Source organism: Urocitellus parryii, chromosome 14, assembly GCF_045843805.1.
Source record: "Urocitellus parryii isolate mUroPar1 chromosome 14, mUroPar1.hap1, whole genome shotgun sequence".
NCBI classification, from domain to species: Eukaryota; Metazoa; Chordata; class Mammalia; order Rodentia; family Sciuridae; genus Urocitellus; species Urocitellus parryii.
Window position 1 is genome coordinate 17907295 of NC_135544.1, and position 20040 is coordinate 17927334.

General features: G+C 33.1%; 1 protein-coding gene across 3 annotated transcripts in view; it reads right to left on the bottom strand.

Moving 5' to 3' along the window:
• Tnks (tankyrase) overlaps positions 1-20040 on the bottom strand; it is a 202420-nt gene that overhangs the window by 39941 nt on the left and 142439 nt on the right. For all 3 annotated transcript variants that reach the window (XM_026402901.2, XM_026402900.2, XM_026402898.2), the window contains exons 12-14: positions 10807-10978; positions 4949-5028; positions 1787-1932 (exon numbers count right to left, since the gene is read on the bottom strand). In XM_026402901.2, the coding sequence (XP_026258686.2) occupies positions 1787-1932; positions 4949-5028; positions 10807-10978 (398 nt within the window). The remainder of the gene's footprint in view (positions 1-1786; positions 1933-4948; positions 5029-10806; positions 10979-20040) is intronic.

The window sequence follows — 20040 nt, forward strand, 5'->3', positions numbered from 1 at the left end:
TATTACAAAGTGATTTCCAGAATAATTAACAATCAGGTTTTATCATCTCGATTTTCTTCTTTTTGGGTTTATGAAAATTGCATGCTTACCTGTAAAATATACAATGTAACCATTATTTACTTAAAAGATACACAGTTCAATTCTACTTAGAAATTCTATCTTTTGTTTTTGTTTCTTATTTTTAAATTTGCACCGATTCTATAATGATTTCGACAGATAAATTTAAATATTAAGGTGCCAAAGAATGAAAACTCACATTCCAAGTGATTCAGAAAAGTATTCACTAAGGAAAATAATGATGCTAATTATATATTTTAGTCAGAAGAGAGACTCTAGTAGCCTCAACTTATAAGCAAACTATTCTGGGATGACTAAGTTCTGATTAGAAAGCAAATGGCATTCTAAAAGCACAAAAAGATGCCCCATAAAAAAGAGTGCATCAAAAGGGTAAGTTTTATCTTGCACTTCAGACAGAACAAAAACAAGATATCAAGTGTCTTTTTATTTAGAGATCACTGCCTTTTAAAAAAGTGTTTTGTGATGAAATATGCTGGGTGCTAAAATAAGCAATAGTACCAAAAATTTGTTCCTCTCCAATGCAGCATAATATTTTGAAAGAGTCAGTGACATTGCTGTTGAATATTTATGTCTGATGTGTCCCTTTAAAAAGATATACACATTATAATGATTAACTGAAGCCTAAATCATGTAGTTTAATTCTACAGCACTCTGCCGTGTAACTGCACAGGAGGTGCTGGCTTATTTTGAGATTATGAAACTAACACACAATATGAAAATTCATTTCAGTCATATTCTCCTCTCACGTTTCTAATTTACTTCTATGGCTACTTTAAGCTTTTTCTAGGGAAAGTTAAATAATTTATCAAACTAATAATAAGAATAAATAATATTTTAAAATTAATAAAAATAAAATTGTTTCTTTAAATACTAATGACTCTGGGATGGATGGTTAAAGAAAGAGATTATACATTTTTAATACCAAAAAATAACAGATAAATAGCATATCACAAACTATATGAAAACATTCATAAAATGTAATAAAATACTAAATATAGGCATTAAGAAGAAGAAAGAAACTATTAAATACTGATAAGGAAAGATATTCAAGATACACCACTGGGTGAAAAACAATTACACTTCAAAGTAGACTATAGAATGACATCATCATCTGTGTTAAAAACCACTGTTTTTCACATAGCTGAAAAATTACATATTAAAAATATTAATGCTCGTATTTCTAGAGGATAAGCTAATGGAATTTTTACTTTCTATACTGTACATTTCTGTTTTAACTTACAATTTAAGCAAAAAAAAATTTATATTATTTTGAGACAGGGACTAGCTAAAATGCAGAGGCTAGCCTCCTGCATGTAATTCTCTTGCCACAATCTCCTAAGTAGCTGGGATTACAACTGTGTACTACCAGAACCAGCCTTTTTTTTTTTTTTTTTTTTTCCTTTGGTAGTACTGGGTTCAAACCCAGGGGTCCTTTACCACTTAGAGATCATATGAAAAATGATTAGCCCTTTAATTAATTAATTAATTAATTTTTAAAATTTTGAGACAGCATCTCACTAAATTGCAGAGATTGGCTTTGAACTTGGGATCCTCCTGCTTCAGTCTCCTGAGCAGCTGGGATTACAGGTGTGCACCACCGCATCTGGCTTCATATGAGTGTTTTTCAATGGAGATAAAGCTAAGACTTCATATTTTTTTTCATGAAGTATGAAGAGAATAAATCCCAAATAGCTAAATTTTAACATACCCTTTGTCTTTGGCATGGACATCGGCACCATGGTGTAGAAGGTATTCCACAACAGACACACGATTATAGCCTGCTGCAAAGTGTAAGGGTGTAGAATGGCGGCCTTCTAGATCTCTGCAATTCACATTTTGAGGGCTGCAAAGTTGCTTTAATAGTGCGTACATAGAGATAAACACAAAAAGGTCATTAACATTTATTCATAGATTTTGCTGTAATCGATTGTAACATCTTGGATATGCTGTGATTTTATAATGAATATTTATTTCCAAAGATTAGATAATACAAATGACATTAAAACTGGCATTATGTTTTGCTTTATAGTGACTATGAATACTTCTAACTATGTACAGAGTAAATCAATCACTGTTAACATTCCTAGTCCAAATCCTAATCAATAAAACCCAAAATAAAGTAGGCATCTCTAAGTATAAGAAGTCTTCCCTTTTCATTTTTGTATGTCTTTCTTCCCCACAACTGCTTGTCTTAACATATCTGCTTCTAGTAGAATGCTCTTAGCCATTCTCTGTTCAACTAAGAACTCTGGGTGACTGCAGATTCAAAGTTCCTGTCCCCTCTAACATTGATCAAGTAAGCAAAAGCTTACTGGAAATAATATTTTTCTGTTTGGGTCACTCACTTGGCCCTGATCCACTATAGCAAAGACATGAGGTCAACAATGGTTTCTTGAGTTAGGGGAGAATGTTTAACTCTACAAGTCAAACTGTAGCTTGGCCTGAACCTCCAAATCTCCTATCTCCTTTGAATGTCATTTCAGCACAATATAAATTATAGGCTCCATTATATTGGTTTCAAAGAGTAAGATGCAAAGAAAGAACAAAAGGCTATATCACCAGTGGTGATAGAAATCTATTTTAAAAAATTATTTGTTCTTCTTAGTTATACATGACAGTGGAATGTATTTTGACATATTATACAGTCATAATTTGGATCTCATTCTTGTGGTTGTACATGATGTGGAGTTTCACTGGTTGTGTATTCATATATGAATGTAAGAAAGTTGTGTCTGATTCATTCTACTGTCTTTCCTATTCTCCTATAATAATATTTCAATAATTTACAGCTTAAAAGAACAACAGATTCTTTCAGTGAGAGAACTGTCTGTAAAGCTTGCTTCCACTCCTGCCACTGCAACAAGCTATTAGTACAAACTAAGAACCTGAAAGATCTCTTTTTAGTGATATTGAGTAGGGATGCTATGGTTTGAATGTGTCCCTCCAAAATTTGTGTTGAAACTTAATCTTCAACACAACAGTATCGAGAGGCGAGGGATTAGGCCATGGGTACTCCTCTCTCATGACTGGGATTAAGTCTTTTTTATAAAAGAGGTTACACACAGTGCTTTCTCCTTTTTCCCTTTCTGCCATGTGAGGATACAGCATTTTGTTCCCTCCAAAGAATATGGCAACAAGGTGACACGTTGAAACCAAAACACTGGCCCCATCCAGACACTAAACCTGATCATGCCTGGATCTTAGACTTCCCTGCCTCTAGATCTAAGAGAAATAAATTACCATTGTTTATAAATTACCTAGTCTATGATATTTCATTATAGAAGCACAAATGGACTAAACAAAGAAACATTCACAAAGGTAGGACAAAAACAAGGGCTTTTAGATGGTACGATTTTTAGGAAGAAGTCTAGCTAGTGAAAGAGAGCTCAAAAGCTCATCAACTCTAAATGGGAATTAAAATCTAAAGTCCTGTTTAAAAAAAAATGTGATCTGGTCAGGTCATATATCTTGTCTTTAGCCACATTAATAGATGAATAACAGAACCAATAAACAAAACCAAGTAAAAATGAATAAATTAATATATAAACTAAAAAGAAAAGCTATAAAGATGGGTAGTAAGCACGTTCTACGGAGTCTTTTTAAAAAAATATTTATTTTTTAGTTGTAGTTGGACACAATAGCTATATTCTATTTATTTATTTTTTTATGTGGTGCTGAGGATTGAATCCAGGGCCTCGCATGTGCTAGGCGAGTGCTCTACTGCTGAGCCGCAATCCCAGCTCTCTATGGAGTCTTATACAACTGAAACTGCTTTCTGATATTGTTGCTCCCCAACCCCCACCACCATTTTAACATTCTAAATGCTTATTATTACTTTTACAGAAAATACTGAAAAGTAGGAATGAGGCAGGTAATGAAACACAGAAACATATAAATGCCCATCCTGCTTATTAAATACTTGCTTTTTGAATATTTAAGTTCTTTTTCTCCATTCCATTTCATTTATTTTTGAATGCCAAAGCAATTCAAAAATTCAACTACTTTACTCAGCAAACAGCCTTTTCTCCTAATACTTCTAATACTTCCTAAAGCCTCTTGGGAAAGCAATTTATCAGACCTAATACTCATTTAATTTGTGTTTTGTTTCCTTTTGACATTCGCACTCCACTGACAAAATTAACTTTGGCCTTCACTGTGAATGTGTTGTTGAGACAACTTGAAAGTTATAGTATATATTTGCTTGTTACATACAAAACACATGAAATCAACATGGAAACAAAAACAAAGCCATAATTCTTGTTTTGCTAACTTTCTCCCTAAACGAATAATCACAGATGGCAATCAGGTCTTCTTTATTAAAGAAAAAACATATTCAATATTAGAATTTCATATTTGACAAAGTTTAGTCTATAATCTTTTTTCTATAATACAAATAAAGAGTGATAAATTTTGAAAACTCTTCTTGTGCATATAAACAATGCCATAAGAATGCCTTCTTAAAACAAATATGAGAGTCTCTGGAAAAATATTGAGAAACATAATTTTAAACATTATCCTACTAATGCCTTCATTCAAACTGGTTTACCTATTTGTGAATATGATCTAAAATAACAGCACTTTAATTAATATAAGTGAAAATGAACAGCTTTCATGCAACCTGAAGAAAAATGATTAGAAAGTATGCTTATCTTTTCTTCTGCTGCTGCATGGTACTTGCTGGGAAATCCTTGGTAGGTTTGTTTTGTTTCCCATCAAACAAAAAGTTAAAGACTTCTCCTATCTATGAATATATTCTAACTATCAATGTTTTTAATTGCTCAGATTTGAGTAATTTTACTAAGAAGCTTAAAAATGAACTGGATAGCAAAGTTCAACAGTGCTGCCCCAGACATTAAAGGCACTTACTTACCTTCACAGTTTCCAAGTCACCAGCCTTTGATGCCTCTAAGAGCCGATAATCAACATCAGAAGTGCGTATAGGTGTACTCTCTAAATAAAAGAAAGGTTACTATTGATCTTGGGGAATTAAAGACCAGTTAATGAGGGGAAACAATTTGATAAACAGAAAGAGATTGGGGGGTTGGAAATTTCTAAGATGTAATAAAAGTTTTTTTTCCCAATTTTTCAGATAAGAAATAAATGGTTTCTTACTTCAATCTAGGTATCACCCCAAGCCAAATTTAAATAACTTCTAATGCACACAAATAATTTTCTATCCCTACTATCCTATCCTATCCCTCCAATTTTCTGGCCAAAGATTTAACAAAAGGGAGTGAAGTGAGAAAGCCTAGGACAAGAGATCAAAAATACATCTTTATGATACATTGGTTTTACAAAGTGTTGCAGCAAAACTTTGTCCTGGATTTGTTATGTAAACCTAGGGAAGCCATTTGACTTTTACTACTTGGTTTAATTTTTCTTTTTAGTTTTAATGTCTTCAGTATAAAACAGAAGCATTACATAGGAAACTGGAATGATCTTATGCCGCAGTCCGGCTGGGCAAAATAACCGGGAGGTGACAAGCAACTTGAAGGTTGAAGCAGTAACTGCTTTATTACGGAACAATAGCGGTATATATACCTAACTGATTACACACAGCTTGACTCAATTAGCATCATCCAGTTACAGCAATCAACCAATAAGGAATCCCTACCATCTTAATGGCTCAGTGGCGTTGCCTCACAAACCACTCCTCCTGGCAAACTGCCAGGCGCCATCTTGACTTGATTTGTGGTCCTCAACAATCTTATAAAGTATCATCAGTGAATAAAAAAGTCCTACTATATACATTTGTTTAATTCACATTTATTGAATGGTTTCAAGGATATGCAATTAAAAATGTCTGTATACTTGGAAGGTATGATACCAATGCCAAATAGAATATCATTAAGCTTGACTGCTAAGTCTAAAGACTGACAAATGATGTATTTTGATTAATTCAATATAAACAAACTACAAATCCATTTCACATTGACCCAAACAAAATAGGCTTTTAAAGCAAACAATTTATAATTTATCATCCAAAATATGTTTATGGGCATTAAATATGGCTTTCATAATGCACACGTACACATTAACACAAAAGCACTAAGCTCCAGGAGACTAGGATTTTAGAGAGGGCTCTAGTGTATAACTTTGAACAAATCACAGAGTAGTTTAATTTTTGCACTTAAAAAGTGAGAGGTGGTTTCCCTCAGAGTCGCTTTCAGATTTAAGATTGTATCGTCTTATGATCAGAGACACCTTTTTGAGTCCACTTTCCAAGTGGGAAGATCAAGTGATGCCATGAAAAGATTTCTGATTTCAGAAAAAATACTTTAGTTCTTCTAAAGTGCTTTGGTTCAGGAGACAGACTTTTATAGAATAAGTTATGAAAATTCTTCAATGGAAGATAAACTATTTGATCATATTTATAATGCTTAGTAGATAAAGTACTAAGATTAAAGAGTGGAAAGAAAAGTGTGCTTCATATAATGAAATACATTTTGAATTGTTCTTCTTTTTAACTAACATTTGTCAGTGTGTGGAACTGACAAACAATCTTCTTTTCACATAGAGAACAATTCAGAAAGCAATTGCTGAGTTGATTTCCTTGCTATTTTAATGCTGCAGTCAATGTGTATGTCAAACTTCAACTCTCCTTTGGCTGGTCTTATTCTGTTCTTGTCTGACTCATCTTCTTTCATTCTCTGTGTGGGTATTACTACATTTATAGGTAAGAATGTCAATGTATGTATAGAATGTCTTTATGACAGTGATTGACAGATGATAAAACTCACTAAAACATCCTTTAGATATCTGAAGGTAATATTTTTAGCTTATTATTTGAACAAACAAAAGAGGGATGATTTGTTTATGTACACAGAATTACAACTTGGGATTTTTTAGGTTTTATAATTTGAGAGATACTATTAATATGGCTGAATTCTAAGAACAATTTGATATTCACACATGTACCACGATGGAGACTGACTAGTAAAGGTTGTAATTTTCCCATCAAACAAAATGTTTTATACACATATATAAAGGCTTCTGAGAACTGTGAGAAAGGTAACTTAGTCTTGGTCAAAGAACAGAAAGTAAAGAAGATAAAGATACTGATTAATTACTATACTAACTGTAGATCTCTGCATCTGTTAAAAATCTTCTATTGGCTTAGAACAGCCTCATTTTTAGAAACAGTGTGAACAAAGTATTAACTGGAAGGAACTTTGTATAAAGTTATGTACAATTAAAAGAAGTGATATAAAAATAAAAATGGAAATCAGGCAAAAGAGGAGTAGCTTACATAGTAAGTACTGTATTAGTTAAGTCCTTTATAAGTACACTGGCTTCTGTATTAAATATATTACCTATAGTCAGAGACTGGAGATGGGCTTCTACTTTTCTCCTAGTCATTCTCACCAGAATTTTTAAATCTTCCAGAGGCTAGAAGCCATTTTGCTATTTTAATATAATCTCTTATTGCCTGGTTCTTTATTTAGTATTAGATCACTGAACTAGCAACAAGTTTTAGTGGCTTATTTCAATATACCACTGAAAATGTGAACTTCAAGGTTTAAATTTAGTTACCATAAGTCCCTAAATCCTTACCTGTGGAAATAATTAGAGGACAGTAATGGTTATTCCACACTGGGATAAAGAAAAGTCAGAATAACTCAGAATAAAATATAGCTTACATGCACTGTCCAGAAGACTGTCTTTGTAAGTAATGTGTTTTTTTTTAATGTTTTTAGCTGCAGATGGACACTAATACATTTTATTTATTTATTTTTATTTGGTGCTGAGGACTGAACTCATTGCCTCACAAGCGCTCTACTACTGATCACTGAGCTACAAACTCAGCCCCAATATAATATTTTTTATCTGCCCTATCTAACATGGTTGTCACTAGACATGTGTAACTTTTACCTGAAATGTGGCCAGTGGTGACTCATGAATTTTCAATTTTACTTATTTTTTTTTAAATTAATTTTGGTGGTACTAAGGACTGAACCCAAGGTCTTCTGCATGCAAGGGTAGGGCTCTCCCACTGAGCTAAAGCCCAGCCCTAATTTAAATGAAGTTATAGGTAGCTATAGGCAAACTATAGGGACAGAGCTGGTCTGGAGAAAACAGCCAAATCTTCTGAAATGAACTTTTAAAGTGCTAATTCATAGAAAACTGCCTATTTTGTTTTCTTTACTCTGACATTAATTTGGACACTGTCCAAATTTACAGTGAAAGCTTTATTCATGTAAACTGGCAACTACAAAGTTAAAATCTAAAGGTATTGGTTTTTAAAATAGATCTCAACTCTGGTATTAGCAAGCATATTAAAATGAACCTTTAAAACATTATCCACAACATAACCTCAACAACTTAATATATATCTTATATGACTAATACATTCTTTCAGGAGTCATTGTAAATATAACCTGGAATTGGATTAATAAATGTAAGCAAAATTAAAAATTTCAGTTGGTGCATGGTTCAGTCTATTAACATATAAATAAATAACTGGTATAAATATTAGTTTAAGGTGCTGGGGATGTAGCTCAATCGGTAGCGTGCTCGCCTGGCATGCGTGCGGCCCGGGTTCGATCCTCAGCACCACAAACAAAAACAAAGATGTTGTGTCCGTCGAAAACTAATAAAATAAAATAAAATTCTCTCTCTCTCTTTTAAAAATAAATTAGTTTAAAAAATTATCTTCTTCCAAACATAAAACAATACCCATTTTTTTAAAAAAACCCCTCTTAAACGGCACTATTTCACTGCATACTCTAATATTGGTATTATCTTTTTAGAGCAATAAAGATTACAAAAATTCAGTGAAAAAGTTCTGCCATGTCCAAAATTAACCATCTAGTGACTTATATGTCTAATCTTACAAATCAATTTTAAAGCACAATTATCAAAATTGTAAAACATCTCATCTATGATTTAGTGTTTAATGTTATCATTCACAAGAAGGCATTTATTCTAACTGCATTTATTGAGGAGACATTTAATATTTTTGCTTTGCTTTTGTGATACAGGGGACGGAACCTAGGGCCTTGCACATGCTAGGCAAACACTCTACTACAGAGCTACATTTAAAAACATTATATAATCAAATCTGCTTGATTTATTCAATTCTTTCTTCCCCATTTTGTTGACTGTCTCTACAAACTATTTACAGTATTAGAAATTTTGATGCAATAGTTGTCAGCTTGCCTGACATAAGGTTAAAACTTATAGGAATTAACTGAAAATTCAGTGCTAAATGATTCTCATAAAAAGTATAGGAGAAAAATTTAGAATATTTTAATAAAAATCACGATTTTTATACAATTACTGGAACTTGTACAGAAGGCAGAAATAAGTCCTAGTTAAGAGTGACATCTTTCTTAAGCAAATAATTCAGTGATCTGTGGAAACAGGAAATAAGTCTTGGTCAAATAGTTCAAGCTTGAAATCCAATAATGGAGAATTTTATTCCTTCAGTGAGATCATTTTGATGGTGAAGATGTCTTAGATTGGTATTTTTTCATTATCTAAAGATAATCATCTAAGACTGAAATAGAATGGTTGTCATGAGGAAAGAAAATCCAAATCAATAGTTTTCAAAGTGTTAAACAATTATTTCATGAGGCTATTTAGCTCTGAGTTAGAACACATCCACCATGATCTCCATCTCTCTGCCTTGGAAGGTTGTGTATCTCAGGATGTAGCAGTGATTCTCTACTGGGTTGTACTTCTTGGAGGCCCATTAAAAATTTATAGGGGCAATTTTTGTTTTCTACTATAGTCGTGACCAAATTATTACACAATAATTTTACATTATTTAATTGTAATTGTAATTTTCCTCCTTATAGTAATGGTATTTTATATAGATTTTAGGGAAGATATTTGTAGAGATATGTGTGTATATTATCTTTGAATTTCATTTCTGGAAAGTAAAGAGGATGTCATAAAATATTCACTAAAAAGGGGACATTGTGCCTCACAGAGTTTAAGAGCTATTGGACTACACGTAAAAAAGAGTAACCAGGACTTCTGCCTGCTAGTCTGTAGTGTTTTCCATTTTACTCTTCTAGCTTATGTGATTCTATAAGATATATAAACCACAAAGTTAAGGATTCGAAGGAGGGGTCAATTATACTAACTTTCTTTTGTATTTAGTTCACAATTTTTCAGTAGGCTAAAATTTTTTCTGTGCTATTTCCTTTAATGTGGGGACTTAAGAAGCTAGTGCCTGCTTCTGTATCCATTTTATGTTTGATCTCCCTCAATAAACTAAATAATTAAACTATCTCACTGTAGTAAGCATTTACTGTGATTTTTAGCGAGATTTTATAATTATATTTAAATTGAGGGAAAGGATAATTTCATAATAGTGTAATTGAAGCTAAAAGTGATAGAAAGTAGATCAGAATATTACACATGAGAATAATTAATTAAAGGTCATTATCACAAGAATGAATTTTAATTTTCTCTATTTGATAGATTTAGAACTACCATAATTCCATACTGTTTATATAAATTTTAAGTCATCTTCAATCTTATCACCCATGAGTCAAGGTTTTAATTTTAAATTGAAAAAAAATTTAAAAGTATGTTTGGATCCTTCTCATGATATCTACCTCATCCTACGAAGACTGAGAGACAGGAAATGTCACAGAGTAAACTACAAGTTGGGAAAGGCATGGGGGAAAAAATTCAGGCCAAGAAAATGTTCTAAGGAGATACTTTTTAAAACATTTGGTATAAAGTTTGAGCAGGACACTGTTTATTTTAACTCACCACTCAGAATCTGCTGCACTGCTTCATTTCCCATTTGTGCCGCTGTAAAGCCTTGTAAGGAGATGATGGAGGGATCAGAACCATAACTCAGCAGGAGGCGGCAGGTTTGCAGGTGACCAGCTAGGGCAGCTCTATGCAAAGCAGTCTGACCCAGGGTATCCAGTGCATTCATCTGAAAAATCATTGGGTGAGCACATGAAATTGAACATCTTTTTATACCTTAGCAAGTAAATTCTATCAACTATGAAAAAAAGTTTTTTTTAAAAAAAGTCATGGATATTAACATCTGCTCACTGGTTCTAAAGAAATATCATCTTCTGACAACACAGACTTCCCTTCTTTCCCTGAATGACCATTTTCCTGTCTACTTTCAACTTTCTCTTTCTACCAATCTCCTTGACATTCAGAGTGTAAGAGAGGGCCTCTTGTTTGTGTTCACTCTTGTCACATGAAAGACACTCAAATACTTTTGAATTAATGGGTTTTACTACACCTATTCCCAGAATATAAAGACAATAAAACATGTAAGCAAAGATTATCAAAATATTTGATTATATATTTCTTTTCTAATTTTAGAAAATGCCTATTTTACAGGTTGAGTATCTCTAATTTGAAATCTTGAGACCAGAAGTGTCTTGGATTTAAAATTCTTTCATGTTCTGAAATCGTTGCATATATATATAATGAGTTACACTGGAGATGAGAGTCAATTCTAAACACAAAATTAATTTATATTTTATATGTACCTTACATATAAAGTCTGAAGGTCATTATTAGGTTAGATATGTTGTGTAATTAAATTACAAATATATTTAAATGATATGAGGATTCAAATGTTCCCTTTGAAACCCTTAAAGAATTTATATAGGGAAACTCAGCTAGTTTTAAGACTAAGAAAATGTCAATTTTCTGGGTCATTTTCATAATTTGGTCAAACCTATCTTGATTCTAACCTGTATTCCATGATGTCCCAATAAACATCCTCTACCCAAATAAGACCAAAGTCCACATTCATTGTACATGTACTACTGTTCTTAGAGGATTTCTTCTTTCTGCCTTTCTGAATGAGAATCATTGCCAGTCTCCCCTGCTCTAAGAAGTCTTCTTGATTACTTGAAGCCTCAATGATTACTCCTATTATGAATACTTATGACAATTTAGCACTTAACTTTTAAATTATAACATCGGGGTACATTTTACTTATCAAATTAAGGTTATTGAGAAGATGGACTGTATTATGTAAGATTTCTAAGTCCGTTAGAAAGTTCTTGATGAGAGAAAATAGTGAATTCTCAAAAATATGCTGGTTGTTCAAAGACATTTGTACCCCCATATAGAAGGTTAGAAAAATAAAATATTAAGACAATTGGTTTTCCTATTTCCAGTCTTTCATTATTACCAGTAAAACTCACACTTATTCAGAAAAGGGTTCATTTAAATTCTTAACGTTATTTCAAGAAACTCACCATGAAATACGAACATGTTTAATTAAAACAAAAAAAAAATTTTTTAAATATGAACATGTCTAATTCTATCACATTTGCTGACAGAAAAATGACTATGTATACAAAAACAACATAAAAACACAACTGTCCCTGACACTGTTAGGGTGGCTGTCACCAAAAAGATAAGTGTTGGCAAGGATGTGGAGAAAAGAGAACCCTTACATATACATTGCTGTGGGACTGTAAATCAGTACAGTCATTGTGGAAAATAGTATTGAAGTTCCTTAAAAAATTAGAAACATAACTACTGTCTGATCCATCAATCCTACTCCTAGGTATACATCGAAAGAAAATGAAATCAGAATCTCAAAGAAATATCTGTATCTCCATGTTCATTTCAGAATTATTCACAATAGCCAAGCTGTGGAAACAACCTAATTGTTTGTTGAGAGATGAATACATAAAGAAAATTTGAAGTATATAAAAAAAACCACAACTGCCAAACTAAAATTTTTCTATGATATGAATATTTCTTTTGTTACTTCTTCATCATAGGAGAAAAGCCATAAAACTGCAAAAGTTCTAGTCTAATACTTTCCTCAAAATTAGGTAAGAAACACACTAAATTATTCAATTCCAGTTACAAAAACTTGAAATCCAGCTTGTTAAGTCATAGGAATATCGCTTGAGAGTTATTCCTCTAAAATAAAGCTTTTAAGAAAGCAGAGATCTCAAATGACTCAGATAAAGCTGAATCCTTCAGTACACCATTTGAAAACATTCCCGATTTAGTCCTATGCCACTTCTTTTCTATCACTGTTTCATCAAAATCTGATAGACCAACTTTATTAGACTACACTGGATCCCCATTTTATGATGGTGCTCATTTCCTGTAATCATTGCTAAAGTTTGCCTTTGATCAGAATGATCCTCAAAAAAATACCTTGGCAATGTAGATTCTCTATAAATCCAATACCAGCCAGTTTTACCTCCAGTGTCTGAGAAGATTAACTGCAGAGGAGATGAACTACATATAGTATCTTTAAAGACTAAAAACACACTTTATGTAAGGAGAATCTCTCTTTATATATATGTATTACAGAGATGAGTAAGTGCAATATGGAAATCAGCATTCATGTCCCATCTTTCACACAGTATGGAGAGTTTCATGTCTTCTCAATGAATTATAATAATAAACCTACCATAACAGTGTACAAATGGTTATTAAAATTAATTTACAGAAGAAACCCTTTAGATTTAGCTAGAAAATTCCATTTGAGAACAAGAGAAAGAAAATGTTAGATTAGAGGAAGGGTTCACTCTCCAGCTGTTCCACAGCTTGAGATTCAAGCACCAAGAGTACTGTTTCTCAGCAAGGTAGGTGACTGAGGGAATTCACTTAAATTCAGCACTAGACAATAAAATAATCAGAAACTCAGAACCTTGTCATATAGAACAAGAAAGAATACATTAGAGACACACCAACATGAGCACCACCAGCACACTGCAGAGTGGACAGGTAACACAGGCAGAAAGAGAAAAGAACTGTGACTAAATTTGGCATGGGAGAACTTGTGGGACAGAGAGGGAGACTGATCTTAACAGACTAGTGGAGCAAGCTGAGAAGCAAAAGTGATCAGAATCTTTTGCTGATGAGTGGAGTGGTTGTGAGAAACATTTGCAAGTGGTTACACAGCAGTTTGCCATTTGCCACCCATTCTGCCATAAGGTCCAGAGTGAGCCTGGACCAGCACAGAGGATTATGCCCAGGGCAATCCAGGCCAGAGATACTGAGGATGGAGAGGCTCCAATTTCCTTTGTTGCTGGCAGCATGGGCAAGCGGCTAGGAAGAGGCCAGACACCAGTCAGACAGGTGCTCTGATCCTGGGAAATCTATACAAACAGCAGTGGAATAAGTGAGAACTGTGGAAAGTTAGATCCACTATAAAAGTGTAATTTTCCAAAGGGCCCTGAGACCCATAGGTCCAACAGAGATCAGCATCTGTCCGGCAAGAGGGGGTGTGTAATTAACCTCAAATATCTCCCTGAAAGGTCAAAAGGACAGTCAGGAGTAAATCCAAGCCCCTGGTTTAGAATTCTGCATCAGCTCCATTTGGAGAGCACATTCTGTAAGACAGAAAGCTGAGAACTACTACAACCAGCTTTGGGTCCAGGCCACACCACCTAGCAGCTTGGGGAAAAACATAAAGAGGTCGAATTTAACAACCCCCAGTCCTTGATCTGAGGGGTTCAGAGCACAAAAATATAAAATACAAAGAATGGCTTAAGAGCATCCATCCTTTCCAACAGTTTTGACCACTCCAGAAGAAACAAGCCCTTCCATTTATCATTAAAAATATTTTCCTCCAATTTTTACTTTTATTTCTTCTATTCTGTATTTATGTATATAAATGTTTTCATTATGCTGAGAATTTAAGATATATACATGTAATTTTTCTTTAATTTTAATTATTTTAAAAAAATTCACCTGTTTGCTATTTAGACTTGTTTTAATTCTGGAGGGGTAAAATTTTATGTGGGTTTATTTTGGTTTGATTTGTTTGTTTTTATCTTTGTTTTTTGTTCTTATTATTCCTTCTTCACTTTCCTTCCCATTAATAGGCAAAACCTCTTATTCCCTCTTCCTCTCTTATTTTATTACTTTCAGTATTTTTTATTCCTCCTTCTTTATAACATCACCTACTACACTTCTTCTGTTTTCCCTTTGTTCACTTTTTAAATACATCAAGCTTTCTCTTGCCTTTCTACCATATTATTTCTTCACTTAAAGAACTATAATTTTATTATCTGTTAAAACTATTTAGTTTCTATAATTTCTATCCCCCACCATTAATGTTGTTGTGGTTATTAATAAGGTGTATGACACATTTGACACTTGTTGTTTGATGTTAGATCTAGTACAATTGTCTATTGTTGGTGCTGATGTTAAATGCTGACCCCATCATCTCTCTTTATGTGACAATTAGATTTGTAGACATTAGAGTAGACACCAGACATTTAAAGCTGCATTACTGGTTGCTTGTATTGCTATTACATGTTCCCCCTTCCTTTATGAGGTGCTGGGAGCCACTGGAATACTACAAGATCACTGGGTTCAGATCCTGCTGCTAAGCTACACCCACAACTCAGCCAAGTGACGGTGAACCTAACTCCATGCATGAACTAGTCACACTTGAGCTCAACAATATTTCAATACATAGGAGAGATATCTCACCATCATGCATATCCATAAGACAATAATTTAAAAAACTATAATAGGAGAAAGATCAGTAGAGTAGATGGAAAGAAATGGGAGAAAGAGGAGGGGAGAAAGGAAGTACTGAAGACTGAATTAGAAAAAATTATATTCCATGCTTTTATGTCAAATGAATACTAATGTTATTTATAACTAAAAAGAACAAGAATAAAAAATACACAAAAACATAGATCTAAATAAAACCTGGCTGAGAGGAGAGAAAAGGGAAGGCAAAAGGATGGTACATGAAAGGAGACTGAGCAACTTATGTTCTGTGCATGTATGAATCCCACTACTATGCATAATTATGATTGACCAGTAAAAAAATTAAAAAAGAGACAAAGCCCCAAACAAATGACCGGCCCCCAAGAAGGATCAGCTACTGGGTGACCCCAGATCTCACTCCTGTATATCTACTCACACAGCAAAAACAGAAGTCCCAAGAGGACTTGGGGAACTCATAGTATGGTAGCAACTTTCCAAGACTGAATTAAATCAGCAGTTCTATAGCAGTAGACTAAGTGGCACTGGAGGTTGAAATTAACACTGAGCCTATGTGGTAAAGCTAAAAGATACTAACAATACAGGATTACTACAAACCATACCAAAGGATACATGTAGATACACACCAAAAAGATACTGCATAAAAGAGAAATGATATTAATAGCCACACAAGTGGTTCTGAAAACATGAGGAAACAGGCAAACAAGTCTTCCCCCTGAATTTAAAATCCACCACCAAAGGAATCCAGATATGGAAGTGAATAAAATTCCAGAGAAAAACTATTTAAAAAAAAACCTGATTGTTAAAATAGTCAATAGGCTAAAACAAGGTCTAAGGAACAAAAAGAGCAAATATAGGAAGTGAATGACTATTAATAAAGAAATACACACTGAAAAGAAACTAATTAGAACTCCTGGAAATGAAATAACACAATAAATCAAATAAAAAATTCACTTGAAAATATCACTACATAAAAAATAGAACTTTAGGCCTCGGAGACAGAACTTCAGGCCCTCAAGAGAGGGTATATGAATGTGCATACTAAGCATTCAATAAAGAAAAAAACAATAAAAATAGTAATAACAGACAATAATTAGAATATACAAGAACTCTGGGACAATATCAAGAGATCAAATTTAAGAGCCAACAGGATAGAAGAGAGGAAGGAGATACAAGCTAATGGCATTATGAACCTTTTCAGTAAATAGTAGAAAAAGTTCCAAACCTCAGAAATGAGATGGACATCTACATACAGAATCCTAAATAGACCAGATCAAAAAGAAACCTCTTCAAGACACACTGTAATCAAAGTGACTAACAGAAAATAAGGAAAGAATAACAAAAGCTGCAAGAGAAAAATGTCATGTCACATTTACAAATAAACCAGTAAGGCTCACTCCTGACTTCTCAACTCACATGCTAAAATCAAAGAGGGCTTGGAATGAGATATTCTGAGTTCTAAAAGAAAACAATTGCCAATCAAGACTGCTATATCCAGCAAAGCTATTTTTCAGAATTCAGGAAGAAATAAAATCTTAAGGAGAAATTAAAAGAATTCATGACCATTAAGCCAGCACTACAAAAAAATACTTCAGATATACACAGAATACTCAAAAAAAAAAAAAAAAAAACCCTGCCATGGCTCCAAATGGATGAAGATCTCCAGAAGAAGAATCACCTAAATGAAAATTAAGAAGGACCTGAAAATAGCAAACAAACCAAAATGGCAGGAAATAATAACAGTTGTCTATAACAACAATGGATGTAAAAGCCCTAACCTCTCCAAATAAAAGAAATCGGCAGAATGGATTTTAAAACAAGAACCTACTATATGTGGTTTGCAAGAGACTCATCTCCTAGGTAAAGACACATATACAGGCTAAAAGTAAAAGGACAGAAAAAGCATTCCATGCAAATGAAGTCTGAAAACAAACAGTAGTAGCTATTCTCATATCTGACATAAAATATCAAAAAAATTAATCAGGATAAAGAAAGTCACTACATATGGGTAAAGGAAATAATGTGACAAGAAAATATAATAATAATACTTATGTCCCAAAGGTAGATGCAATTAATTGCATTTCAAAAATACTTCTAGTGAGTGCAGTGGTACACACACCTATAATCCCAAGCAACATGGAAGGCTCAGTATCACAAGTTTGAGTCTAGCCTCAGAAACATAGCAAGGCCCTATGCTACTTAGGGAGATCCTGTCTCAAAATAAAAAATAAAATGTGTTGGTGATGTAGCTCAGTGGTAAAGTGACCCTGGGTTCCCCTGGGGGGGCGGGGACAAAACAGAAAATTTCTAGACATTTAATCCCCAATAGGCCCAAACACAATAGATAATACTGAGCAATTTTAACATATTTCTTTCACCAAAAGACAGGTCATCCAAATACCTGACATAAATAAATAAAATCAAAGATACTTCTGACATAAATAATACTATAAATTAAAGGGACCTAGCATACATCTACAGAATATTTCACCCCCAAACACCTTAAATCACTTTCTTTTCAGCAGCTCATGGTATCTTTTCCCAAACAGGTCATATTGTAGGTCACAATGTAAATCTTAGCAAAAACAAAGAATAATAAAATCTTATCAGAACATAAAAGAATGAAATTAGAAATCAACAGAAGAAAAAATACAGAAACCACATAAACACATGGAATTGAACAATATACTTAAATGAGGAAAGGATCATAGAAGAAATGAAAGCAGAAATCAAGAATTTGATTCTTAAAAACAAATGAGAACAGAGGTACAACTTATCAAATTCTCTGGGATAATATGAAGGCTGTTCTAATTCCAAAATAAGAAAAAGACAGGAAACAAGATCAGAGCTAAAAATTAGTGAAATTTGGAATTAAAAAAATACAATGGATCAGTGCAACCAAGTTAGTTCTTCAGGAAAAAGCAACAACAACAAAACCCCACCAAGATTTTAAACTCTTTGCCAAATTAACCAAAAGAAAGAGGAGACCAAAATCAATTATAAATGAAAAAGATATATCACTACAGACATTTCTGAAATCCAGATGATTACTAGAACTATTTTGAAAATGTGTATGTCAATAAACTGAAAAATCAAGAAGACACTGACAAATTTCTTGACCCATATGATATGACCCAATTGAACCACAAAGATACAGAAAACCTAAACAAACCAATATCAAGCAATGAGATTGAAGCAGAAATTAAATCTTCCTACAAAGAAAAGACCAGGACAGGATGGATTCTCAGTTCTTCTTTAAAGTTATTCTTCTTCCTCAAATTATTCCATGAAACAGAAGGGGAGGAAACACTCCCAAATTCATTCTATGAAGCTAGTATAAGGAAACTGAAGAGCAATATTCCTGATGAATACCAACACAAAAATTCTTTAAAAAAATATTAGCAAACTGTATTTAAAAACACATCAAGAAGACAGTACACCATAATTGAGTAGGTTTCATCTCAAGGATTCAAGGTTGGTTGAACATACAGAAATCAATAAATATAATTCGCCACATAAATAAAATTAAAGACAAGAATCAAATGACCATCTCAATAGATGCAGAGAAGGCTTTTGATGAAATTCAGCACCCATTCATGTTAAATATGCTAGAGAAACTAGGGATAAAAGAAGCTTACTTTAACATTATAAAGGCTATATATGACAAACCCAAAGCCAACAACATATTGAATGGAGAAAAACTAAAATCATTCCTTTAAAATCAGGAACGAAACAATGATATCTGCTCTCACTACTCCTAATCAATATAGTTCTTAAAACTTCAGCCAGAGTAATCAGGTAAGAGAAAGAAATTAAAGGCTTGCAAATAGGAAAATAAGTCATCAAATTACCTCTGTTCACTGATGACATCATTCTATATCCAGAAGACCCCGAAAAACTTCACCAGAAGACTTCTAGAACTAATAAATTCAGCAAAGTAGCAGGATATAAGATTAACAATAAAAAAATCAATTGCTTTTCTATACTACAATAATCAATCTTCTGAGACAGAAATCAGGAAAACTACCCCATTTCCAATAATCTCAACAAAACAAATACTTGGAAATAAATCTAACCATGGAGGTGAATGATCTCTATAATGAAAAAAGACTTCTAGAACTAATAAATTCAGCAAAGTAGCAGGATATAAGATTAACAATAAAAAATCAATTGCTTTTCTATACTACAATAATCAATCTTCTGAGACAGAAATCAGGAAAACTACCCCATTCACAATAATCTCAACAAAACAAATACTTGGAAATAAATCTAACCATGGAGGTGAATGATCTCTATAATGAAAACTATAGAACACTGAAGAAACTGAAGACCTTGGAAGATGAAAGAACTCTGATATTTTTGGATAGGCAAAATTAATATTACTCAAATGCAATTCTCTTTAAAATACCAAAAATATTCTTCACAGAATAGAAAAAAAACAGTCCTGAAATACATTTGGAAGAATAAAAGACCCAGCCAGAATAGAAAAATGAGCAAGAAGATAGACACTGGAGATATTAAAAAACCTGA